This window comes from Oncorhynchus mykiss, chromosome 24 (genome assembly GCF_013265735.2).
Source record: "Oncorhynchus mykiss isolate Arlee chromosome 24, USDA_OmykA_1.1, whole genome shotgun sequence".
NCBI lineage: Eukaryota > Metazoa > Chordata > Actinopteri > Salmoniformes > Salmonidae > Oncorhynchus > Oncorhynchus mykiss.
This window is the reverse complement of record NC_048588.1, coordinates 2139235-2158008: the sequence shown is the minus strand read 5'-3', so window position 1 is coordinate 2158008 and position 18774 is coordinate 2139235. Positions and strand designations below refer to the sequence as shown.

Here is an 18774-nt window from a genome sequence, read left to right as displayed (position 1 = left end):
CTCAGATGTTCAATCAGGTTTAAGTCCGAGGACTGGCTGGGCCAATCAAGGAAATTCAGAGACTTGTCCCAAAGCCACTACCACCTGCGTTGTCTTGGCTGTGTGCTTCCTGTCTGAGGTCCTGAGCGCTCTGGAGCAGGTTTTCATCAAGCATCTCTCTCCAGTTTTTGCTTTGTCATTATGGGGTATTGTGTGTAGATTGGTGAGGGAAAAAACGATTTCATCCATTTTAGAATAAGGCTGTAATGTAACAGAATGTGGAAAAAGTCAAGGGGTCTGAAATCTTTCCATATATAGACAGTTGTGTGCCTTTCCAAATCATGTCCAATCAATTGAAATCACCACAGGTGTATTCCAATGAAGTTGTAGAAAGATCTCAAGGATGATCAATGGAAACAGGATGCACCTGAACTCAAGTTCAAGTCTCATAGCAAAGGGTCTGAAGACTTATGTAAATAAGGTATTTCTGTTTTTTATTTGTAATAAATTAGCAATATTTTCTAAAAGCCTGTATTTGCAATGTCATTATGGGGTATTGTGTTTAGATTGGGACAAAAAATATTTAATCCATTGTAGAATAAGGCTGTAACGTAACAATATAATAGGCCCTATTGTATTTGAAAATTAAAATCGAATTTGCCAGACTATGCTTGTCTTGGCTGGCGTGTGCTGCACCAACATATCCTGCACCAGAATTGCATGTTCCCTCAGCTTTATCATGTTTTGAACGAGGTGCGTAATACCAGTTCATATAATAAAGTATAATACAATACGGTACAGTAATACAGTTCACACTCAAAATGATTAGCCTACTGGAGATTGTGTCATTTATTTACTCAAGACAGCATATACAGTTGAAGTCGGAAGTTTACATACACCTTAGCCAAATCCATTGAAACTCAGTTTTTCACAATTCCTGACAAGAAATCCTAGTAAAAATTCCCTGTCTTAGGTCAGTTAGGATCACCACTTTATTTTAAGAATGTGAAATGTCAGAATAATAGTAGAGAGAATTATTTATTTCAGCTATTATTTCTTTCATCACATTCCCAGTTGGTCAGAAGTTTACATACACTCAATTAGAATTAGGTAGCATTGCCTTTAAATTGTTTAACTTGGGTCAAATGTTTCGGCTAGCCTTCCACAAGCTTCCCACAATAATTTGGGTGAATTTTGGCCCTTTACTCCTTACAGGGCTGGTGTAACTGAGTCTTGAGATGTTGCTTCAATATATCCACATAGTTTTCCTGCATCATGATTTCATTTATTTTGTGAAGTGCACTCGTCCCTCCTGCAGCAAAGCACCCCCACAACATGATGCTGTCACCCCCGTGCTTCATGGATGGGATGGTGTTCTTCGGCTTGCAAGCATCCCCCTTTTTCCCCCAAACATAACAATGGTCATTATGGCCAAACAGTTCTATTTTGTTTCATCAGACCAAAGGACATTTCTCCAAAAAGTACGATCTTTGTCCCCATGTGCAGATGCAAACCGTAGTCTGGCTTTTTTATGGCGGTTTTGGAGCAGTCGATATAGGACTCGTTTTACTATAGATATAGACACTTTTGTACCTGTTTCCTCCAGCATCTTCACAAGGTCCTTTGCTGTTGTTCTGGTATTGATTTGCACTTTTCACACCAAAGTGTATCTAGGAGACAGAACGCATCTCCTTCCTGAGCGGTATGATGGCTGCGTGGTCTCATGGTGTTTATTCTTGCATACTATTGTTTGTACAGATGAATGTGGTCCCTTCAGGCGTTTGGAAATTGCTCCCAAGGATGAACCAGACTTGGCTGATTTCTTTAGATTTTCCCATGATGTCAAGCAAAGAGGCACTGAGTTTGAAGGTAGGCCTTGAAATACATCCACCGATACACCACTAATTGATGTCAATTAGCCCATCAGAATCTTCTAAAGCCATGACATCATTTTGAGGAATTTTCCAAGCTGTTTAAAGGCACAGTCAACTTAGTGTATCCAAACTTGTGACCCATTGGAATTGTGATACAGTGAATTATAAGTGAAATAATCTGTCTGTAAACAATTGTTGGAAAAATAAACTTGTGTCATGCACAAAGTAGATGTCCTAACCGACGTGCCAAAACTATAGTTTGTTAACAAGAAATTTGTGGAGTGGTTGAAAAAAGAGCTTTAATGACTACAACCTAACTGTATGTAAACTTCCGACTTCAACTGTAGCTAGCGACATCTATGGGCCTTTATGTTTTTCTATCGTGCTTAAAAATGTAGTATCCTTTATGTCATATATGTATTGGATAATGACACAATCATTTTGGCTTTTTTAGGCTTGGGCACATAAAATGTCAGGCTTGAATTTTCTAACAAAATTCTAATCAAATCCAGACATAGGCTATTTCCTGTATATGCTTTATATGTTTTTGAACGACACTTCCGGTTTTGGGGCAAAATACCGAGTTACCCGGGAGAAAAGTCGTTTTTTTCTCTGGATGGAACATTTGTAAAACACAGGGAAAATATTCAACCCTATCATGCACCCTTAGCCAATGCTATCTCTCTCTCTGTCTCGCTGTCTCTTTTGTCCGTCTCTCTCTCTCTCTCCATTTTGCTTTAGTCATTGTCTCCTTCACCGCAGCCATGCATCCAATCTCTATGTTATAATTACGACACAGCCATATGCTGCAAGCTGCCCTTCACCTGTGTTTCTGTCACCTTTAGATCTAATCATAGCTCTTTAGAAGGGATAGCAGGAGTCTTATCCTATCACGCAAAGTTCATGTCGGTGTCGGGAAGAACTCTGCCAAGCTACAGTGTTCTATTTTGTTGCTTTAATTGCTAACTTCTCTGTTCACTTCAGGTATGGTTCTATTAGTGGAAACGGCCATCATTGAAAGGTCATATTGACAGTTTACTGTGACGAATAGTCATATCTGATATGAACGTCCAATTAGATGTTATTATATTACGTGTTTCAGACGAGCTCTTCACAGCTGAGAGGATGTAGCTTAGTGGTAGAGCGCATGCTTTGCATGTATGAGGCCCTAGGTTCAATCATTGACATTGAGCTGCCAATCTCAGCTGGCAATTTTACAGGGCAACAGGTAGTCTAATGCTTAGAGCATTGGACCAGTAACTGAAAGGTTGCAACTTCTAATCCCTGAGCTGACATTATGAAAAATCTATCGACGTGCTGTTGATAATGGCAGACCCTGGCTGTGTCTCGGGGAGATTGTGGATACGCAAAAAAACCACATAAATAATAGAACAAATATAAGCACCCACCAAATGACTATTTTCTTTATAAGCACACAATATATAACTTCATGAGTGATAGATGCCTTCAATAGAAAGAATAAATAGCTCAAAAAGAGTTCATCATTCCATGATTGAATTATAGGTTATTTTATCAACAAAGAAAGCCGTTGCTACCAACAGATGTCTGTAAATTGTCAAAAAGGGAAAATAAAAATCGTAATAAACCGAGGTCACGTCTATTCTCTTTTATACTCAAGCAATATTAATGAGAGTTTCTGATGTTTCGGATTATATTTGTTATAAATATGAACAATTTACACATATTAAGAATGCGCTGCTGACCCTTTCCGTAGTCGTTCTAGTCTTACAAAAACGAATCAGATGAATGTATATCTCCGTTGTTAATGAACGAGCGCAGAACAGAACATGATTTACATCTCACGTCTGTCACTTGAAGTAAAATGCACTGTCTGACTAGACCTTTTTCTTAGAAAGCTAATTGCATTGGTTTTCATTTCTCATTTCTAGCATTGGTTTTCATTTCTCATCTCTACTGTACTCTAGCGGTTTAAGTGCTAAGCCCAAGGGCACTCAACAACCTCCTCTAGTTGCATTTGCACACCACTCAAGTCTCCAAATATGGCGTTACAGATATGCCATGGTTTATTCATGGTAGTAAGTCTATGTACAGGAGAACAGATCGGTCGGTCTCTCGGTATTGGATGTTTCAAGTTAACATTCATTCAGTCCAACACTCATTCACTAGCAAGTGATTCAGCTTGTAGCTTGTTCAATTATTTTCAATATCAACCTTGATGCTGAACTTTATCTTGGCATTGACATATAGATCGTGAGAAAAAAGAATTGCATCATCCGCTACTGCTGAGATGTCTAAGAACATCGGGAAAGAGCTCACTGTGACAGACAGACTCACCCTTTCCAAAATTATGTGGGACATTGTTGCGTTAGCATCCACAATGATTGTGGCAGTCTTATCATCGCGGATCTCCTTGAGAAGGGGTGTGGGATCCTGGCTGTCATCCAGCATGCGAACCGATAGTGTCTCCTTGGAGATGAGGAACTGGCGTAACAGTCTCTCCAGATTTAATAAGCCTGTGGGGACAGGGACGAAGACAGTGATATTATTATGAGCAGGTAGACAGTTAATCTCCTAAAGGTAATGAATTTCTGGGTATTAAAGTCACATTTCTGAGAACTAGCACTCAATTGAATGAGTTAAAAATACAAAGACATTTTGTGTGAGAAACACCATATTCATAAAAATAAAAATGAATATTTTCAACCTGTCTCTGACGAGACATGACAATGTGCTTTTTTCGCTCGATAAACAAAAAGTACATTTTTATGCCTTGTTTGTCAATAACACAGTCATTAAAATCCTTAACACCTAAAATAATTTATATGATGACCTGAAATAACGTCTAATTGTAAAGAAATTAATTGCTAGGTGCTATTCTTAAACACCACCTCCAGCATTTAGTTCCCAGGACCGCATTAAAGAGATTGGATATTGGTTCATTATAAGTGAGGCAATGAATATGTTTCCAGTGGCACTTTATTGAAACTTGTAATACAATTACAATACAATGGATACAAAGCCTTAATCATAGTTGAAAAATTAATTTTTGATATAATCCCTTCGCTGATGGTTTTTCCGCTTTTATTTATGTTATACAGTTGAAGTCGTAAGTTTACATACACCTTAGCCAAGTACATTTAAACTCAGTTTTTCACAATTCCTGACATTTAATCTTAGTAAAAATTCCCTGTCTTAGTTAGGATTACCATTTTATTTTAAGAATGTGAACTGTCAGAATAATAGATTTTATTTATTTCATCACATTCCCAGTGGGTCAGAAGTTTACATACACTCAATTAGAATTTGGTAGCAATGCCTTTAAATTGTTTAACTTGGGTCAAACCTTTCAGGTAGCCTTCCACAAGCTTCTCACAATGAGTTGGTTGAACTTTGGCACATTCCTCCTGACAGAGCTGGTGTAACTGCGTCAGGTTAGTAGGCCTCCTTGCTCGCACACGCTTTTTCAGTTCTGCCCACAAATGTTCTATAGGATGAGGTCAGGGCTTTGTGATGGCCACTCCAATACCTTGACTTTGTTGTCCTTAAGACATTTTGCCACAACTTTGGAAGTATGCTTGGGTTCATTGTCCATTTGGAAGACACATTTGTGACCAAGCTTTAAATTCTTGACTGATGTCTTGAGATGTTGCTTCAATATATCCACATAATTTTCCATCCTCACGATGCCATCTATTTTGTGAAGTGCACCAGTCCCTCCTGCAGCAAAGCACCCCCACAAAATGATGCTGCCACCCCCGTGCTTCATGGATGGGATGGTGTTCTTCGGCTTTGGTCTCCTCCAAACATAACAATGGTCATTATGGCCAAACAGGTCTATTTTGTTTCATCAGACCAGAGGACATTTCCCCAAAAAGTATGATCTTTGTCCCCATGTGCAGTTGCAAACCGTAGTCTGGCTTTTTTATGGCGGTTTTGGAGCAGCGGCTTCTTCCTTGCTGAGCGGCTTTTCAGGTTATGTCGAGATAGGACTCGTTTTACTGTGGATATAGATACTTTTGTACCTTGTTTCCTCCAGCATCTTCACAAGGTACTTTGCTGTTGTTCTGGGATTGATTTGCACTTTTCACACCAAAGTATAGTTTATCTCTAGGAGACAGAATGCATCTCCTTCCTGAGCGGTATGATGGCCGCGTGGTCCCATGGTGTTTATTCTTGCGTACTATTGTTTGTACAGATGAACGTGGTACCTTCAGGCTTTTGGAAATTGCTCCCAAGGATGAACCAGACTTGTGGAGGTCTACAATTCTTTTTCTGAGGTCTTGGCTGATTTCTTTAGATTTTCCCATAATGTCTGCGTTTGAAGGTAGGGCTTGAAATACATCCACAGGTACACCTCCAATTGACTCAAATTATGTCAATTAGCCTATCAGAAGCTTCTAAAGGCATGACATAATTTTCAGGAATTTTCCAAGCTGTTTAAAAGCACGGTCAACTTAGTGTATGTAAACTTCTGACCCACTGGAATTGTGATGCAGTGAATTATACGTGAAATAATCTGTCTGGAAACAATTGTTGGAAAAATGACTTGTGTCATGCACAAAGTAGATGTCCTAACCACGTTGTCAAAACGATAGTTTGCTAACAAGACATTTGTGGAGTGGTTGAAAAACGAGTTTTAATGACTCCAACCTATGTCTATGTAAACGTCCGACTTCAACTGTATGTTTCCAGTGGCACTTGACTGAAACTATGCATTCGTGGGAGTCAAGACATACAATATATTACATTACAACTGAGACCAGAATTGATTATAGTAAAAAAAAAAACATTTACATATAATCAATGTTTTCTTCTTTTGGTTACATGCAGCAGCAGCTGCTCTTAAAGCACTATGTGTCCCTACTTGAATCCTAATGCCTTAAACGGTTTGTCTAGAAACGCAAATCATCAGCAATGACGCCTGTCTGCTCTGAGACTATCAGCTCTGTTACCTGTTGAGTTACTCAGCATAACTGTGATGAGGCTTAAAAACCTGCTCAATCTCCATTGCCTGTTTGCATGGCATCACATGCCAATTTCACATTTCGTACATTACACTAGACCGCACACTTCGCTGCTCAGTGTCCACAGCAGGAGTTGCCCCTCCTATCGTTCCCTTTTCATTCAGCCAGTGGAGAGGCAATCTCAGGAGAGACCCGTTTAGTGTTCAGGCTGTGCACGATTCAAAGCAACGGAAATAAAATGTGGGCGTGTACATTTTCATTTCACAATCTCTTTTGTGGCCCTGACCTATGTTGCACCTATTCTGGCAGCCATGTCGCTTCCACGTTTCAGGCTGTTGAACCCATGCTAGAACATCATTATGCTAAAACGGGGAGGCACTGTTTCTCGGTTAGCCGTGGAATAAAGGAAGACCCTGGAAGGTTAGAGACGTGTGAAGTCTGTTTTCTTTGTGGAGGCTGTGCTGCTGCTGCCTGCAGCGGTCGGTGTGTGATATTGCCATGTGGTGTGCCTCATTAACACGGGCCACACATACTGTAGCTCTGCCTGACGCTGCCTCTCAGGCAGACAGATAAAGGCAGGGCCTGCCACTCAGTCTGGGCAGCCAGTCATTTCCCCCTTTCACAGGTCGTCACATTTCACTGGGCTCTCACAAAGCCCCGACTCTCATCTACCTTCCTGCACTCAGTGCCTCTATGCAAATACACTGCTCAGGCAGGACCAATGACAGGTTCATGCCAGTGTCACAGCTCCCAACTGGCTGCATCCTAGTCTGTTGAACTGGGCTGCTGGACTCCTGCGGTCTGGGAACCCTGTACTGTACAACCAAATGGGTGCAGTCTGCAGAATTTCATGGCATTCCACAGGACAAGATGGATCTACTTGTTAAACAGGCCGAACCTAAATGACTATGATAAATCGGGTGATACAATCGATTGACGAGCGGATGGAAGAGAGTTAAATTGCTTCAATGTAGTTTTCCCTCCAGGCCAGCAGCATTCGTTAACTAGAGTGCTTGGGATAGGACATGCGCTAATGTCTAGGCATTCGTAGCGTGTCAGTACATGAACTTATCCTAACCTGAATATAACCACACAGGTCAAAAAGTCGATAGTCTATCACTCTCTCTTATATAAACAGTTCAGCGTGTCAGTAGCGCTTGTTAATGGACAAGGACGGGGAGTTTGGGATGTTGTGGGTCTGAGTGATCCTTTCTCATCATTCCCCGTTGAAAGGGAACTTTCTTCCATCTTTCATCCTGGTAGACGAGCAGACAGCCGACCAGGGCTCTCCTCTGCTTTGTTCTCATTAGACACCAAAGAGAGAAAAAAGATAAAGAGAAGAACCCCCCCCCCCCCCTCCAGAACCACACATCAAAATCCCATTACGCTGCGTATTGCATCAAATTAATGTCTTTGGGCAGGGAAAAGGAAGGGGAAAAATAGAAGAAAAACCAGGGAGAGCCAATGGAGGAAGCTCACTCTCATCCCTCTGTTTAAGAGCATTTGGTGGAGCCATCTTTTCTCCACAGTTTCCTCACTCACTGCTCTCTTTCAGTAGGGAGGAAGTGCAACAGAACTGACAGCACAGCAAACTATTTATTCTGATGGGGACATTTACGGTCTGCTGTTACTGGAGCTGTAAATATATCATAATCCGTATTGAAACTTTCTTTGAATGTCATCACGTCGGGAGGATTGCTCAGCTTGATCCCCGGACAACAAACAACAAAAAGACAGCTAAATTATTTCATCACCCCAGTTAACCGGTCTGTCTTCCCAAAGAGTGTATTGATCCAGCTCTCTCTGGAGACAGAGACATTCTTGATCAACTTTAATTACAGGTTACTCATGACATTTTCAGAGCAGCGAGTCGTATCGTTGAGCAAACATATCCTATAATTGTTCCGCTCCAAGGAGACACAAACGTCTACCGTGACAGTTGTGTGCCTTTAAAACCTGTTGATGAGTCTTCTCTCAATAAAAAAAACATCATGAGCTGGTTGCCGAGGTGCAAGTCATCAGAGAAGTCAATTCAGGTGTTTTTAACATTCAAAAGGTACTACTATTTGCTTTTCTTCCAGCTCATTCAATTCAGAAGGATAAAATGCTACGTTAGGTGATAGCGGATTCATAACATAAGCTGTATTGTTGACCAGGATGCCCTCCCCTCCCCAAGAAGTAGAGTGTGGGTGATCGGTCCCCTCCCATCCTCCTGCTACTCGCCAGCTGACCTCCCATGCACAAATCTCCCTGTTAACAAAGTGCTCCACTTTCTCACACAGTCCTCCTCCACCCCTGCGGCTAGGCTCTCTATGTCCAACTGTACTACTCCATGAGTGCGGTGAATCCACACACAACCACATGGCCATCGATAGCGGTAGGCAGGTTAGCTAGATCAATGGGTTTCCTTCTTTGCGCTACCTGTGCCTTTGGGTGGGCCTCTCTCTCTGTCTCTCTCGCTCTCTCTCTCAGCCAGGAAGCCAGGGTCAGGCTGGGAAATATTCATGGCTCGGCCACGCTCTATTAGGCTGTCACCGGCCGCGGTGATTAATGAGCCCAGCGTCGACCGTCTTGGGGCCTCTGCCAGCCAGTAAACGGTACCGTGGCTATTGCTACAACAGCACATTGCAGAGCCCAAGCCATCACGGGTATTTTACAGTGGCGCTGCAGAAGGGTCACATGGCAGAGCAATCACTCTGCCTCCGCTCCCCACGTGCAATTCCAGTAGTAAGGTTAGATTCAATCAGCTAAAGTGACTAGCATCCTTGTCATTGACGAGGAAGGGAAGGGCCATGCTCCCCATGCCTTATCGATTCCCCCTTAGCCCACACGGACACAGACAGGAGCTCAGACAGAGACATACAAAAAGGAAACCGCCATAATAAAGTTTGAGGTTTCTTTCTCACACAGCTTGTAGATGGTGAGATCGCCGCCCTTCATGGGTATGTCGATAATTCACAGCATTTCACTCTTGCGAGGCACGGAACTGTCATGTGTCTTTGGGCTAATTACCAACATCGTTTGATGAGCTCTCAAATGAACGACAGATTGAAAGGAGCACGCTAAAACACCCAGTGGAAAATAACAACTAATTATCTAGTTTTGACACTGGCAGTCATTGTCAAGAATCAAAGTCCATGCAGTTCTGAGTCACTAATGTCTTTAGCCTTTGGTGGGCGTTTAATTTTCCTTCTTCCCTCTTTTCTTCCTTGTTATCTCAGACTGAGGTGTTACCCGAGAAACAAACTGGCTTGGATGAGCACAAACGTCAACCATTCTTTTCTGAAGTTGGTTGGGAGAGTTGAATGAGGGGTGGGGTTGATGGTGGGGAGAGAGTGGGTTGGGGGGCTCGTGCCAGCTGAGAGCACCTTGGTTCTAATCGAGAGCAGGAATCCAGTCGCCACACTTCAAAGCCCTAAGCTGATTAAGGTGAAAGTTGGCCTGTAGCAGATGACATCAATGTGACTTTGTACGGGCACTTGTAATTACTGATTCCTGTACGGAGAAGGGAGGAAACAGACTGGGATTTAATCTTCCATACTTATTGTCTCACTGGAATAAAAGAGAAAGATGCATTAATGGCCTATGTGAAAAGCAAAGTAATTTGCCTGCATTTTGCCAGATGACTCATTGTGGGGGGAAGAATTATGCAAGAGTAAATGCATTTGGGTTATACATAAGCTTGAGTGTGGGTGTATCCACTGAAGGGTGATTCTGATCGACGGTAGGGGGGGCGGTACCTCCTGTATAAACACAATGCACAATGGCCAATGCAGACATCGGATTGACCATGCAGCGCAAAGCAGCCCTCTCTCCCACCAATTGTGCACATGCATTTTTCATTACCTCATCGTGTGAATTGTTTGCATTTGATTGTTAGTGTAGCTTATTTCAATTCCCCATTACATATATCACGAGTAGTATATTTACTGTTAATTCCTAAAATGTCTAATCTTTGTTTGGTTATGATCATTTCTGTTTAATGCATTCAACGTATTATTATTCCAGTCTTACCGTTCTCATTGTTTGCAGAGCGCACAACCTATGCTATACTTGTGAGAAACACGTTTTAGTTTACATCATTACATTTAGGAGTTTTGTCAATTCAATTTAGTAATTGTCTTATATTTGTAGTGCTCCTGTCAATGTTGGGGACGCGCACCTGATTACGCATAGACGTATACAGGCCTATAAGCTACCTGGCCTGCGTGCAAATGTGAGCGTATAAATGTGACCATATGGGGATCTGATAGTAATTCTGATTGGCTTAATGCACCATCCCTAATGAGCAGCGCAGCTTCTCAAAGTACGAAAATGTCATTCTCTGATCCAGTGGAAACCTCATAAAATATGCCTACCCACCCGATTACTTCTTATCAGCGCTTGACTTGGACTGAAACAGATTCCGGAACTCATTTTGGGTGCTGGTACTGTTTATATTTATACTCCACAATATTTTTGAGCAACAGACTGGGGCGAAGGTTCACCTTCTAACAAGTTGACGACCCTAAGCACACAGCCAAGACAATGCAGGAGTGGATTTCGGGACAAGTCTCTGAATGTCCTTGAGTGGTCGAGCCAGAGCTCGGACTTGAACCCGATCGAATGTCTCTGGAGAGACCTGAAAATAGCTGTGCAGCAACACTCCCCATCCAACCTGACAGAGCTTGAGAGGATCTGCAGAGAAGAATGGGAGAAACTGCCCAAATACAGATGTGCCAAGCTTGTAGTGTCATACCCAAGAAGACTCAAGTCTGTAATCACCATATAAGGGGCTTCAACAAAGTACTGATTAAAGGTTCTGAATACTTATGTAAATGTGATATTTGATTTGTTTTTTTGTAATAAATTTGCAAAAAATTCAAAACAACTGTTTTGTGTGTAGATTGATGAGGGGAAAAATGGTTTAATCAATTAAAGAATAAGGCTGTAACAAAATGTGGAAAAAGTAAAGGGGTCTGATCACTTTTCAAATGCACTGTATGGAAAAATACACCTTTAAAAGTGTCGACCAATCGATTGGTTGAAAGAACAAACGACTTTCGGAGAGTCAAGATTTCTTTAGTCGGGGCCAGCCCTAGTGCATATGCACATGCATGAATATGCACCCGTGTGTGCAAGCTCACATGTGCGCACATGCAAAAATGGAATGTGTGTATATGGTACAAATAACAACAAAGAGCTAGTGGTGCGTGACCCACTCACAGTCGGCCTGGGCACAGATGAGGCAGGCTGTAGTGCTGTTGAAAAAGGTGAGCAGGCCAGCCACGGCCAGGCTGATGTCTGTGTTGGTGGGGCGCAGGTCTAGGGTGGTGAAGCGGGGGAACTGAACCTTCAGAATGTCCTCAGGGGCCACTTTCACATAGGGCACCTACAGAGGGAGAGAGAGAGAGAGAAAAGGTTCTGGATGAATAATTAAAGTACCAAAGGCATGTCTACAAAGAGATCAAGAGTTTTTAAAGCACCGTTAGCTCTTGCTGTATGTGAATATGGTGTAAACATACAGCATGATTCTGACAAAACCAAAGCATTGCTAGAGGAGATGTTTGTTGAGCAGTTCCAATACTTTGGCAGAGGCATGCAAAGTACAAAAAAAACAAGTGTTCATTATATTCTCATCAGGCTAAATAGAACCATCTTATATCTGATAAACTAATAAAACAAATTAGAATAATTCAAGAACTCCCTCACAGATGTCTAATAAACTAACTATAGCTCCAGGGGCTCAATTAAATAAAGAACAGTTAATATACTGAGTGTACAAAACATTAAGAACAGTTTCCTAATATTGAGTTGAATCCCCCCTTTTGCCCTCAGAACAGCCTCAATTCGTCTTTACAAGGTGATGAAAGCGTTCCACGGGTATGCTGGCCCATGTTGACGCTAATTCTTCCCACAGCTTTGTCAAGTTGGCTGGATGTCCTTTGGGTGGTGGACCATTCAGTTGAAGCACACGGGAAACTGTTGAGCGTAAAAAACCCAGCAGCGTTGTTCTTAATGTTGTGTATATTGAGTGTGGAGAAAAGTAGACCTCTTCACAGGCAGTGACGTCAATGAAATGAGTCCCAAGCGTTAAGTTAAAAACACAAAACTCAGATAAGAATCTCTAGGAGACAAAAAATCTCCTATCACAAAAACTTCCTGAAACGTTCAGGGATGTTTAGCAATGATTGGGCGTCTGTTTTCACAGCTGGTGTATGATGTGTTGAATAAATCGCAGCCGTTTGTTCAGTGTCCCTGCTGTGGATCCAGTCACAACAAGTCTTCAGTTCTGTAAGAGGATAAACACAAATGTGCAGAGAGACTATGGAGATGCTTTGTAAGTCCAACCCCCCCTCGCTCTCAACTTCCAAAGTTATGGCAAACATAGCTTACACCTGTACCCTACCTGCAAAAGAAAACTAAATTGCAAACTCCCCCCACTATCTCTGTCCCTACTTGCTCCTGTCTTCCATAAGCGATTGAATCCATCTCTCTTTTCATTCGCTATCCACTGAGGTGTGGATGGATGCACCCGGGCTGATGGCAGCAGGCTGTGGGGCGTCTGGGAACGCAATACGCCGGGTGATTCGGTGGCTAGCGAATGGGGGCAACGCAGTGGGCTTGAAGGGGAACCCGGAAGGATGTCACAAGAGAAGCCTCTTCATCACAGCAGATTGCCTGCCTGCGCAGTGCCGCATGCCCATACATCGCTCTCTCTATGCCTCTGTATCCCCAATTGGTTTTCAATCCCTGCCCATCAGGGTGTAATGGAGTCCACGGGAAGAATGGATGGATGGAGCACGATCTTTTCCTGACAAGCGGCGTCCGTGGTGGCAAAAAATGTGATTCTCTCCTCCTGAGGAGCTGTGAAACATGGATAATGGCCGAGCCACACTGGGGAAATGCAACCACTCCACAACTCCCCACTCCTCCATCCCCTCTGCCCTTCCAGGATCCCTTCTCGCTCTCGCAGCACGGACCACAGAGTGTTATCGTCGTGCCCCTTTCTGTTCGAGAGGCTTTCTGCTCTGGTAGCTTTGCTGTGAGGCAGTGGGGTTTGAAGAGAAGATAGAAGACATCCATTGGCCCATTGGTGAATACTTTTAGTGATATGTTGTCTACCAAAGCATGAGACCACCGCAAAGAGGCCTGCTAAACTGACGTAAGGCCTAGCCCAGTTGCTCTTCGGTGATCAGTATGAATAAAACAATGGATCAGAGTACAAAATATAAATGCATCAGGAAGAAAAAGGATCATCTTTGGTTTCAGTGAGCTCATAGAAGAAGTTTAACTCATAGAACAAATCAAATGTTCAAACAGTTAATTGAGAGGTGCTCATCGTCAGGAACAACAATGCAGATGGGGTAAGTGCATATGAGCTGTTCTGTACAAACCATGATGGCGACTGCCACCGAGACAAGGTTGTAATGTCAAGGGTTCCTGTCTGGGAGACGGGGGAGCTCATGCAGGGGGTAAAGTGAGTCATGATCACCCTGCTTTGATGAGTCATTTTCCTCCATGTAACCTCCTCCTCCAGTTGGCTCTGTAAAAACCTTTTAACTTCACTCCATTATTGCGGGGACGACTTCTTCAAACAAACTTCCGTAAAACAGGTATATAGATAGCACTCTTACTGCCGTCTTACCGACTAAGGTTTCATACGCAAATAAATCACATTGACCCATATAGATATATATGACTGTTTCGGGAATAATATGATATTATGCAGTTATATAGCCTGTATACAAGTACCATCCTCTGACAGATAATTCACAGCAATGCAATCGCATGACACTTAAACCCCAATACGTCTCTCAGAGCGTGGTCTATGCGGCAGTCAAATACAGTACTGTCTGGAGAGGTGGAGACTGAGGGAAGGGTTGCTTGTGTATTAGAGATGCCATTTCTGGTTGTGCGTGTTGACTGTGTGCTCCTGCCGTGTGACAGTGGCTGTCAGTGAGCGCAGACAGAAAGAGGCCTGACAGCTGTTTAATGAGAGAGATCCGCACAGGACACTGAAGTGAGACAGCGAGCCAGAGAGCAGGGCTAACTAGCAAACCTGGTGCTATCCACAGGTGCGATGGGAACACACTGGAACACCTGCGTTATGCACCATGAACACCTTAATATTACTACCGTATCACAAACATGGCCTTGCCCCTGACTGGTTGGTGCCGCATTCACACACGACTCCTCTATTACAGTGGATTCATTGTGGCATCCCCATAGATCAGGATTGTTATTTTCAATGGTTACGACAGGTGTCATAATGCCGGGAGGAGACGGGAGTGACTACATCCTTTGGGCTGTTTACGTGGATAGGCATGCCCTTCGGTTAATTTTGTGATGCTTGGTAATTTTGTGATGCTTGGTGACCTCACCCGCAATCATTTACTCATCTATCTTGATGCCATTATTGTCTTCTGAAAAGACTGGTAATGCTATATAAGCCTGATGATGCATTGCTCACATACAGTATAACCACAGACCCCTAACTCCTGAACCAAGCTAAAGCAAAAACACGAAAATGCATTATTCTGGATATGTCGGTTATGGCGTTCTGAGAATACGCACGTTTTTTTTTATTTATTGTTGGGCTACTTTGTTGTCACCTAAAACAATGTTCTTGACCCACAAAAAGGACTGAGAAAAACAATATTTTCGGTTGAGGTGATCTCCAAATCAAATCAAATTTAATTAGTCACATGCACCGAATAGAACAGGTGTAGAGCTTACAGTAAGATGCTTACTCACAAGCCCTTAACCAATGATGCAGTTTTAAGAAAAAGAAAAAAAAAACATTTGAAATGAAAGAAACAAATAATTAAAGAGCAGCAGTAAAATAACAATAGCGAAGCTATATACAGGGGGTACCGGTACAGAGTCAATGTGGAGGCTATATACAGGGGTTACCGGTACAGAGTCAATGTGGAGGCTATATACAGGGGGTACCGGTACAGAGTCAATGTGGAGGCTATATACAGGGGGTACCGGTACAGAGTCAATGTGGAGACTATATACAGGGGGTACCGGTACAGAGTCAATGTGGAGGCTATATACAGGGGGTACCGGTACAGAGTCAATGTGGAGGCTATATACAGGGGGTACCGGTACAGAGTCAATGTGGAGGCTATATACAGGGGGTACCGGTACAGAGTCAATGTGGAGGCTATATACAGGGGGTACCGGTACAGAGTCAATGTGGAGGCTATATACAGGGGGTACCGGTACAGAGTCAATGTGGAGGCTATATACAGGGGGTACCGGTACAGAGTCAATGTGGAGGCTATATACAGGGGGTACCGGTACAGAGTCAATGTGGAGACTATATACAGGGGGTACCGGTACAGAGTCAATGTGGAGGCTATATACAGGGGGTACCGGTACAGAGTCAATGTGGAGGCTATATACAGGGGGTACCGGTACAGAGTCAATGTGGAGGCTATATACAGGGGGTACCGGTACAGAGTCAATGTGGAGGCTATATACAGGGGGTACCGGTACAGAGTCAATGTGGAGGCTATATACAGGGGGTACCGGTACAGAGTCAATGTGGAGGCTATATACAGGGGGTACCGGTACAGAGTCAATGTGGAGGCTATATACAGGGGGTACCGGTACAGAGTCAATGTGGAGGCTATATACAGGGGGTACCGGTACAGAGTCAATGTGGAGGCTATATACAGGGGGTACCGGTACAGAGTCAATGTGGAGGCTATATACAGGGGGTACCGGTACAGAGTCAATGTGGAGGCTATATATAGGGGGTACCGGTACAGAGTCAATGTGGAGGCTATATACAGGGGGTACCGGTACAGAGTCAATGTGGAGGCTATATACAGGGGGTACCGGTACAGAGTCAATGTGGAGGCTATATACAGGGGGTACGGGTACAGAGTTAATGTGGAGACTATATACAGGGGGTACCGGTACAGAGTCAATGTGGAGGCTATATACAGGGGGTACCGGTACAGAGTCAATGTGGAGGCTATATACAGGGGGTACCGGTACAGAGTCAATGTGGAGGCTAAATACAGGGGGTACCGGTACAGAGTCAATGTGGAGGCTATATACAGGGGGTACCGGTACAGAGTCAATGTGGAGGCTATATACAGGGGGTACCGGTACAGAGTCAATGTGGAGGCTATATACAGGGGGTACCGGTACAGAGTCAATGTGGAGGCTATATACAGGGGGTACCGGTACAGAGTCAATGTGGAGGCTATATACAGGGGGTACCGGTACAGAGTCAATGTGGAGGCTATATATAGGGGGTACCGGTACAGAGTCAATGTGGAGGCTATATACAGGGGGTACCGGTACAGAGTCAATGTGGAGGCTATATACAGGGGGTACGGGTACAGAGTCAATGTGGAGGCTATATACAGGGGGTACGGGTACAGAGTCAATGTGGAGACTATATACAGGGGGTACCGGTACAGAGTCAATGTGGAGGCTATATACAGGGGGTACCGGTACAGAGTCAATGTGGAGGCTATATACAGGGGGTACCGGTACAGAGTCAATGTGGAGGCTATATACAGGGGGTACCGGTACAGAGTCAATGTGGAGGCTATATACAGGGGGTACCGGTACAGAGTCAATGTGGAGACTATATACAGGGGGTACCGGTACAGAGTCAATGTGGAGGCTATATACAGGGGGTACCGGTACAGAGTCAATGTGGAGGCTATATATAGGGGGTACCGGTACAGAGTCAATGTGGAGGCTATATACAGGGGGTACCGGTACAGAGTCAATGTGGAGGCTATATACAGGGGGTACCGGTACAGAGTCAATGTGGAGGCTATATACAGGGGGTACCGGTACAGAGTCAATGTGCAGGGGCACCGGTTAGTCGAGGTAATTGAGGTAATATGTACATGTAGGTAGAGTTATTAAAGCGACTATGCATAGATGATAACAGAGAGTAGCAGCGGTGTAAAAGAGGTGGGGGCAACGCAAATTGTCTGGGTAGCTATTTGATTAGCTGTTCAGGGGTCTTATGGCTTGGGAGTAGAAGCTGTTTAGAAGCCTCTTGGACATAGACTTCCGTGCGGTAGAAGAGAGAACAGTTTATGACTAGGGTGGCTGGAGTCTTTGACCATTTTTAGGGCCTTCCTCTGACACTGCCTGGTATAGAGGTCCTGGATGGCAGGAAGCTTGGCCCAAGTGATGTACTGGGCCGTACACACTACCCTCTGTAGTGCCTTGCGGTCGGAGGCCGAGCAGTTGCCATAATAGGCAGTGATGCAACCCGTCAGGATGCTCTCTATGGTGCAGCTGTAGGACCTTTTGAGGATCTGAGGAACCGTGCATAATCTTTTCAGTCTCCTGAGGGGGAATAGGTTTGTTGTGCCCTCTTCACAACTGTCTTGTGTGCTTGGACCATGTTATTTTGTTGGTGATGTTATTTTGTTGGTGATGCTGTGATGAGCACCTCCCTTGTTTTACAAGAGGCTGCTGTTCTATCTTGCCGTTACAGAGTATAACCCGCCAGCTGTATGTTATTCATGTCGTTGTTCAGCCACGACTTGTGAAACATAAGATATTTTAGATGTTAATGTCCCGTTGGTAGGATATACGTTCTTGTAGTTCTTCCACTTTATTATCGAGCGATTGTACATTGGCCAATAGTACCAATGGCAAAGGCAGATTAGCCTCTCATCGCTGGATCCTCACAAGGCACCCTGATCTCCTTCCGCGAAACGGTAGCAGCAACATTATGTACAAAAGAAGTTACAAACAATGCAAAAACATTTTTTTAAATGCACGGTTGGTTAATAAGAGCCCATAAAACGTCAGCCATCCCGTCCGACGCCATCTTGAAGGCAGGAAACAGCTTGAGGTTTCCTGCCTTCAAGCACAGAGCTCCGACTGTAACCTTGTGTCAAATTATAAATTGACATATCAATTTCTAACTTTGTGAACTTAGCATGGTCTCTCAAAGCGCTTGGTCTGAAGGTGAAACCTAATTTACCAGCCCTGCTTCT

At 43.6% G+C, this 18774-nt stretch overlaps 1 protein-coding gene across 1 annotated transcript in view; it reads right to left on the bottom strand.

The window, feature by feature from the left end:
• The window catches only part of LOC110503540 (glutamate receptor ionotropic, kainate 4-like), a 425725-nt gene that overhangs the window by 103242 nt on the left and 303709 nt on the right, over positions 1 to 18774 (bottom strand). Inside the window, exons 6-7 of the mRNA XM_036961231.1 lie at positions 12005 to 12170; positions 4170 to 4348 (exon numbers count right to left, since the gene is read on the bottom strand). Of these exons, the coding sequence (XP_036817126.1) occupies positions 4170 to 4348; positions 12005 to 12170 (345 nt within the window). The remainder of the gene's footprint in view (positions 1 to 4169; positions 4349 to 12004; positions 12171 to 18774) is intronic.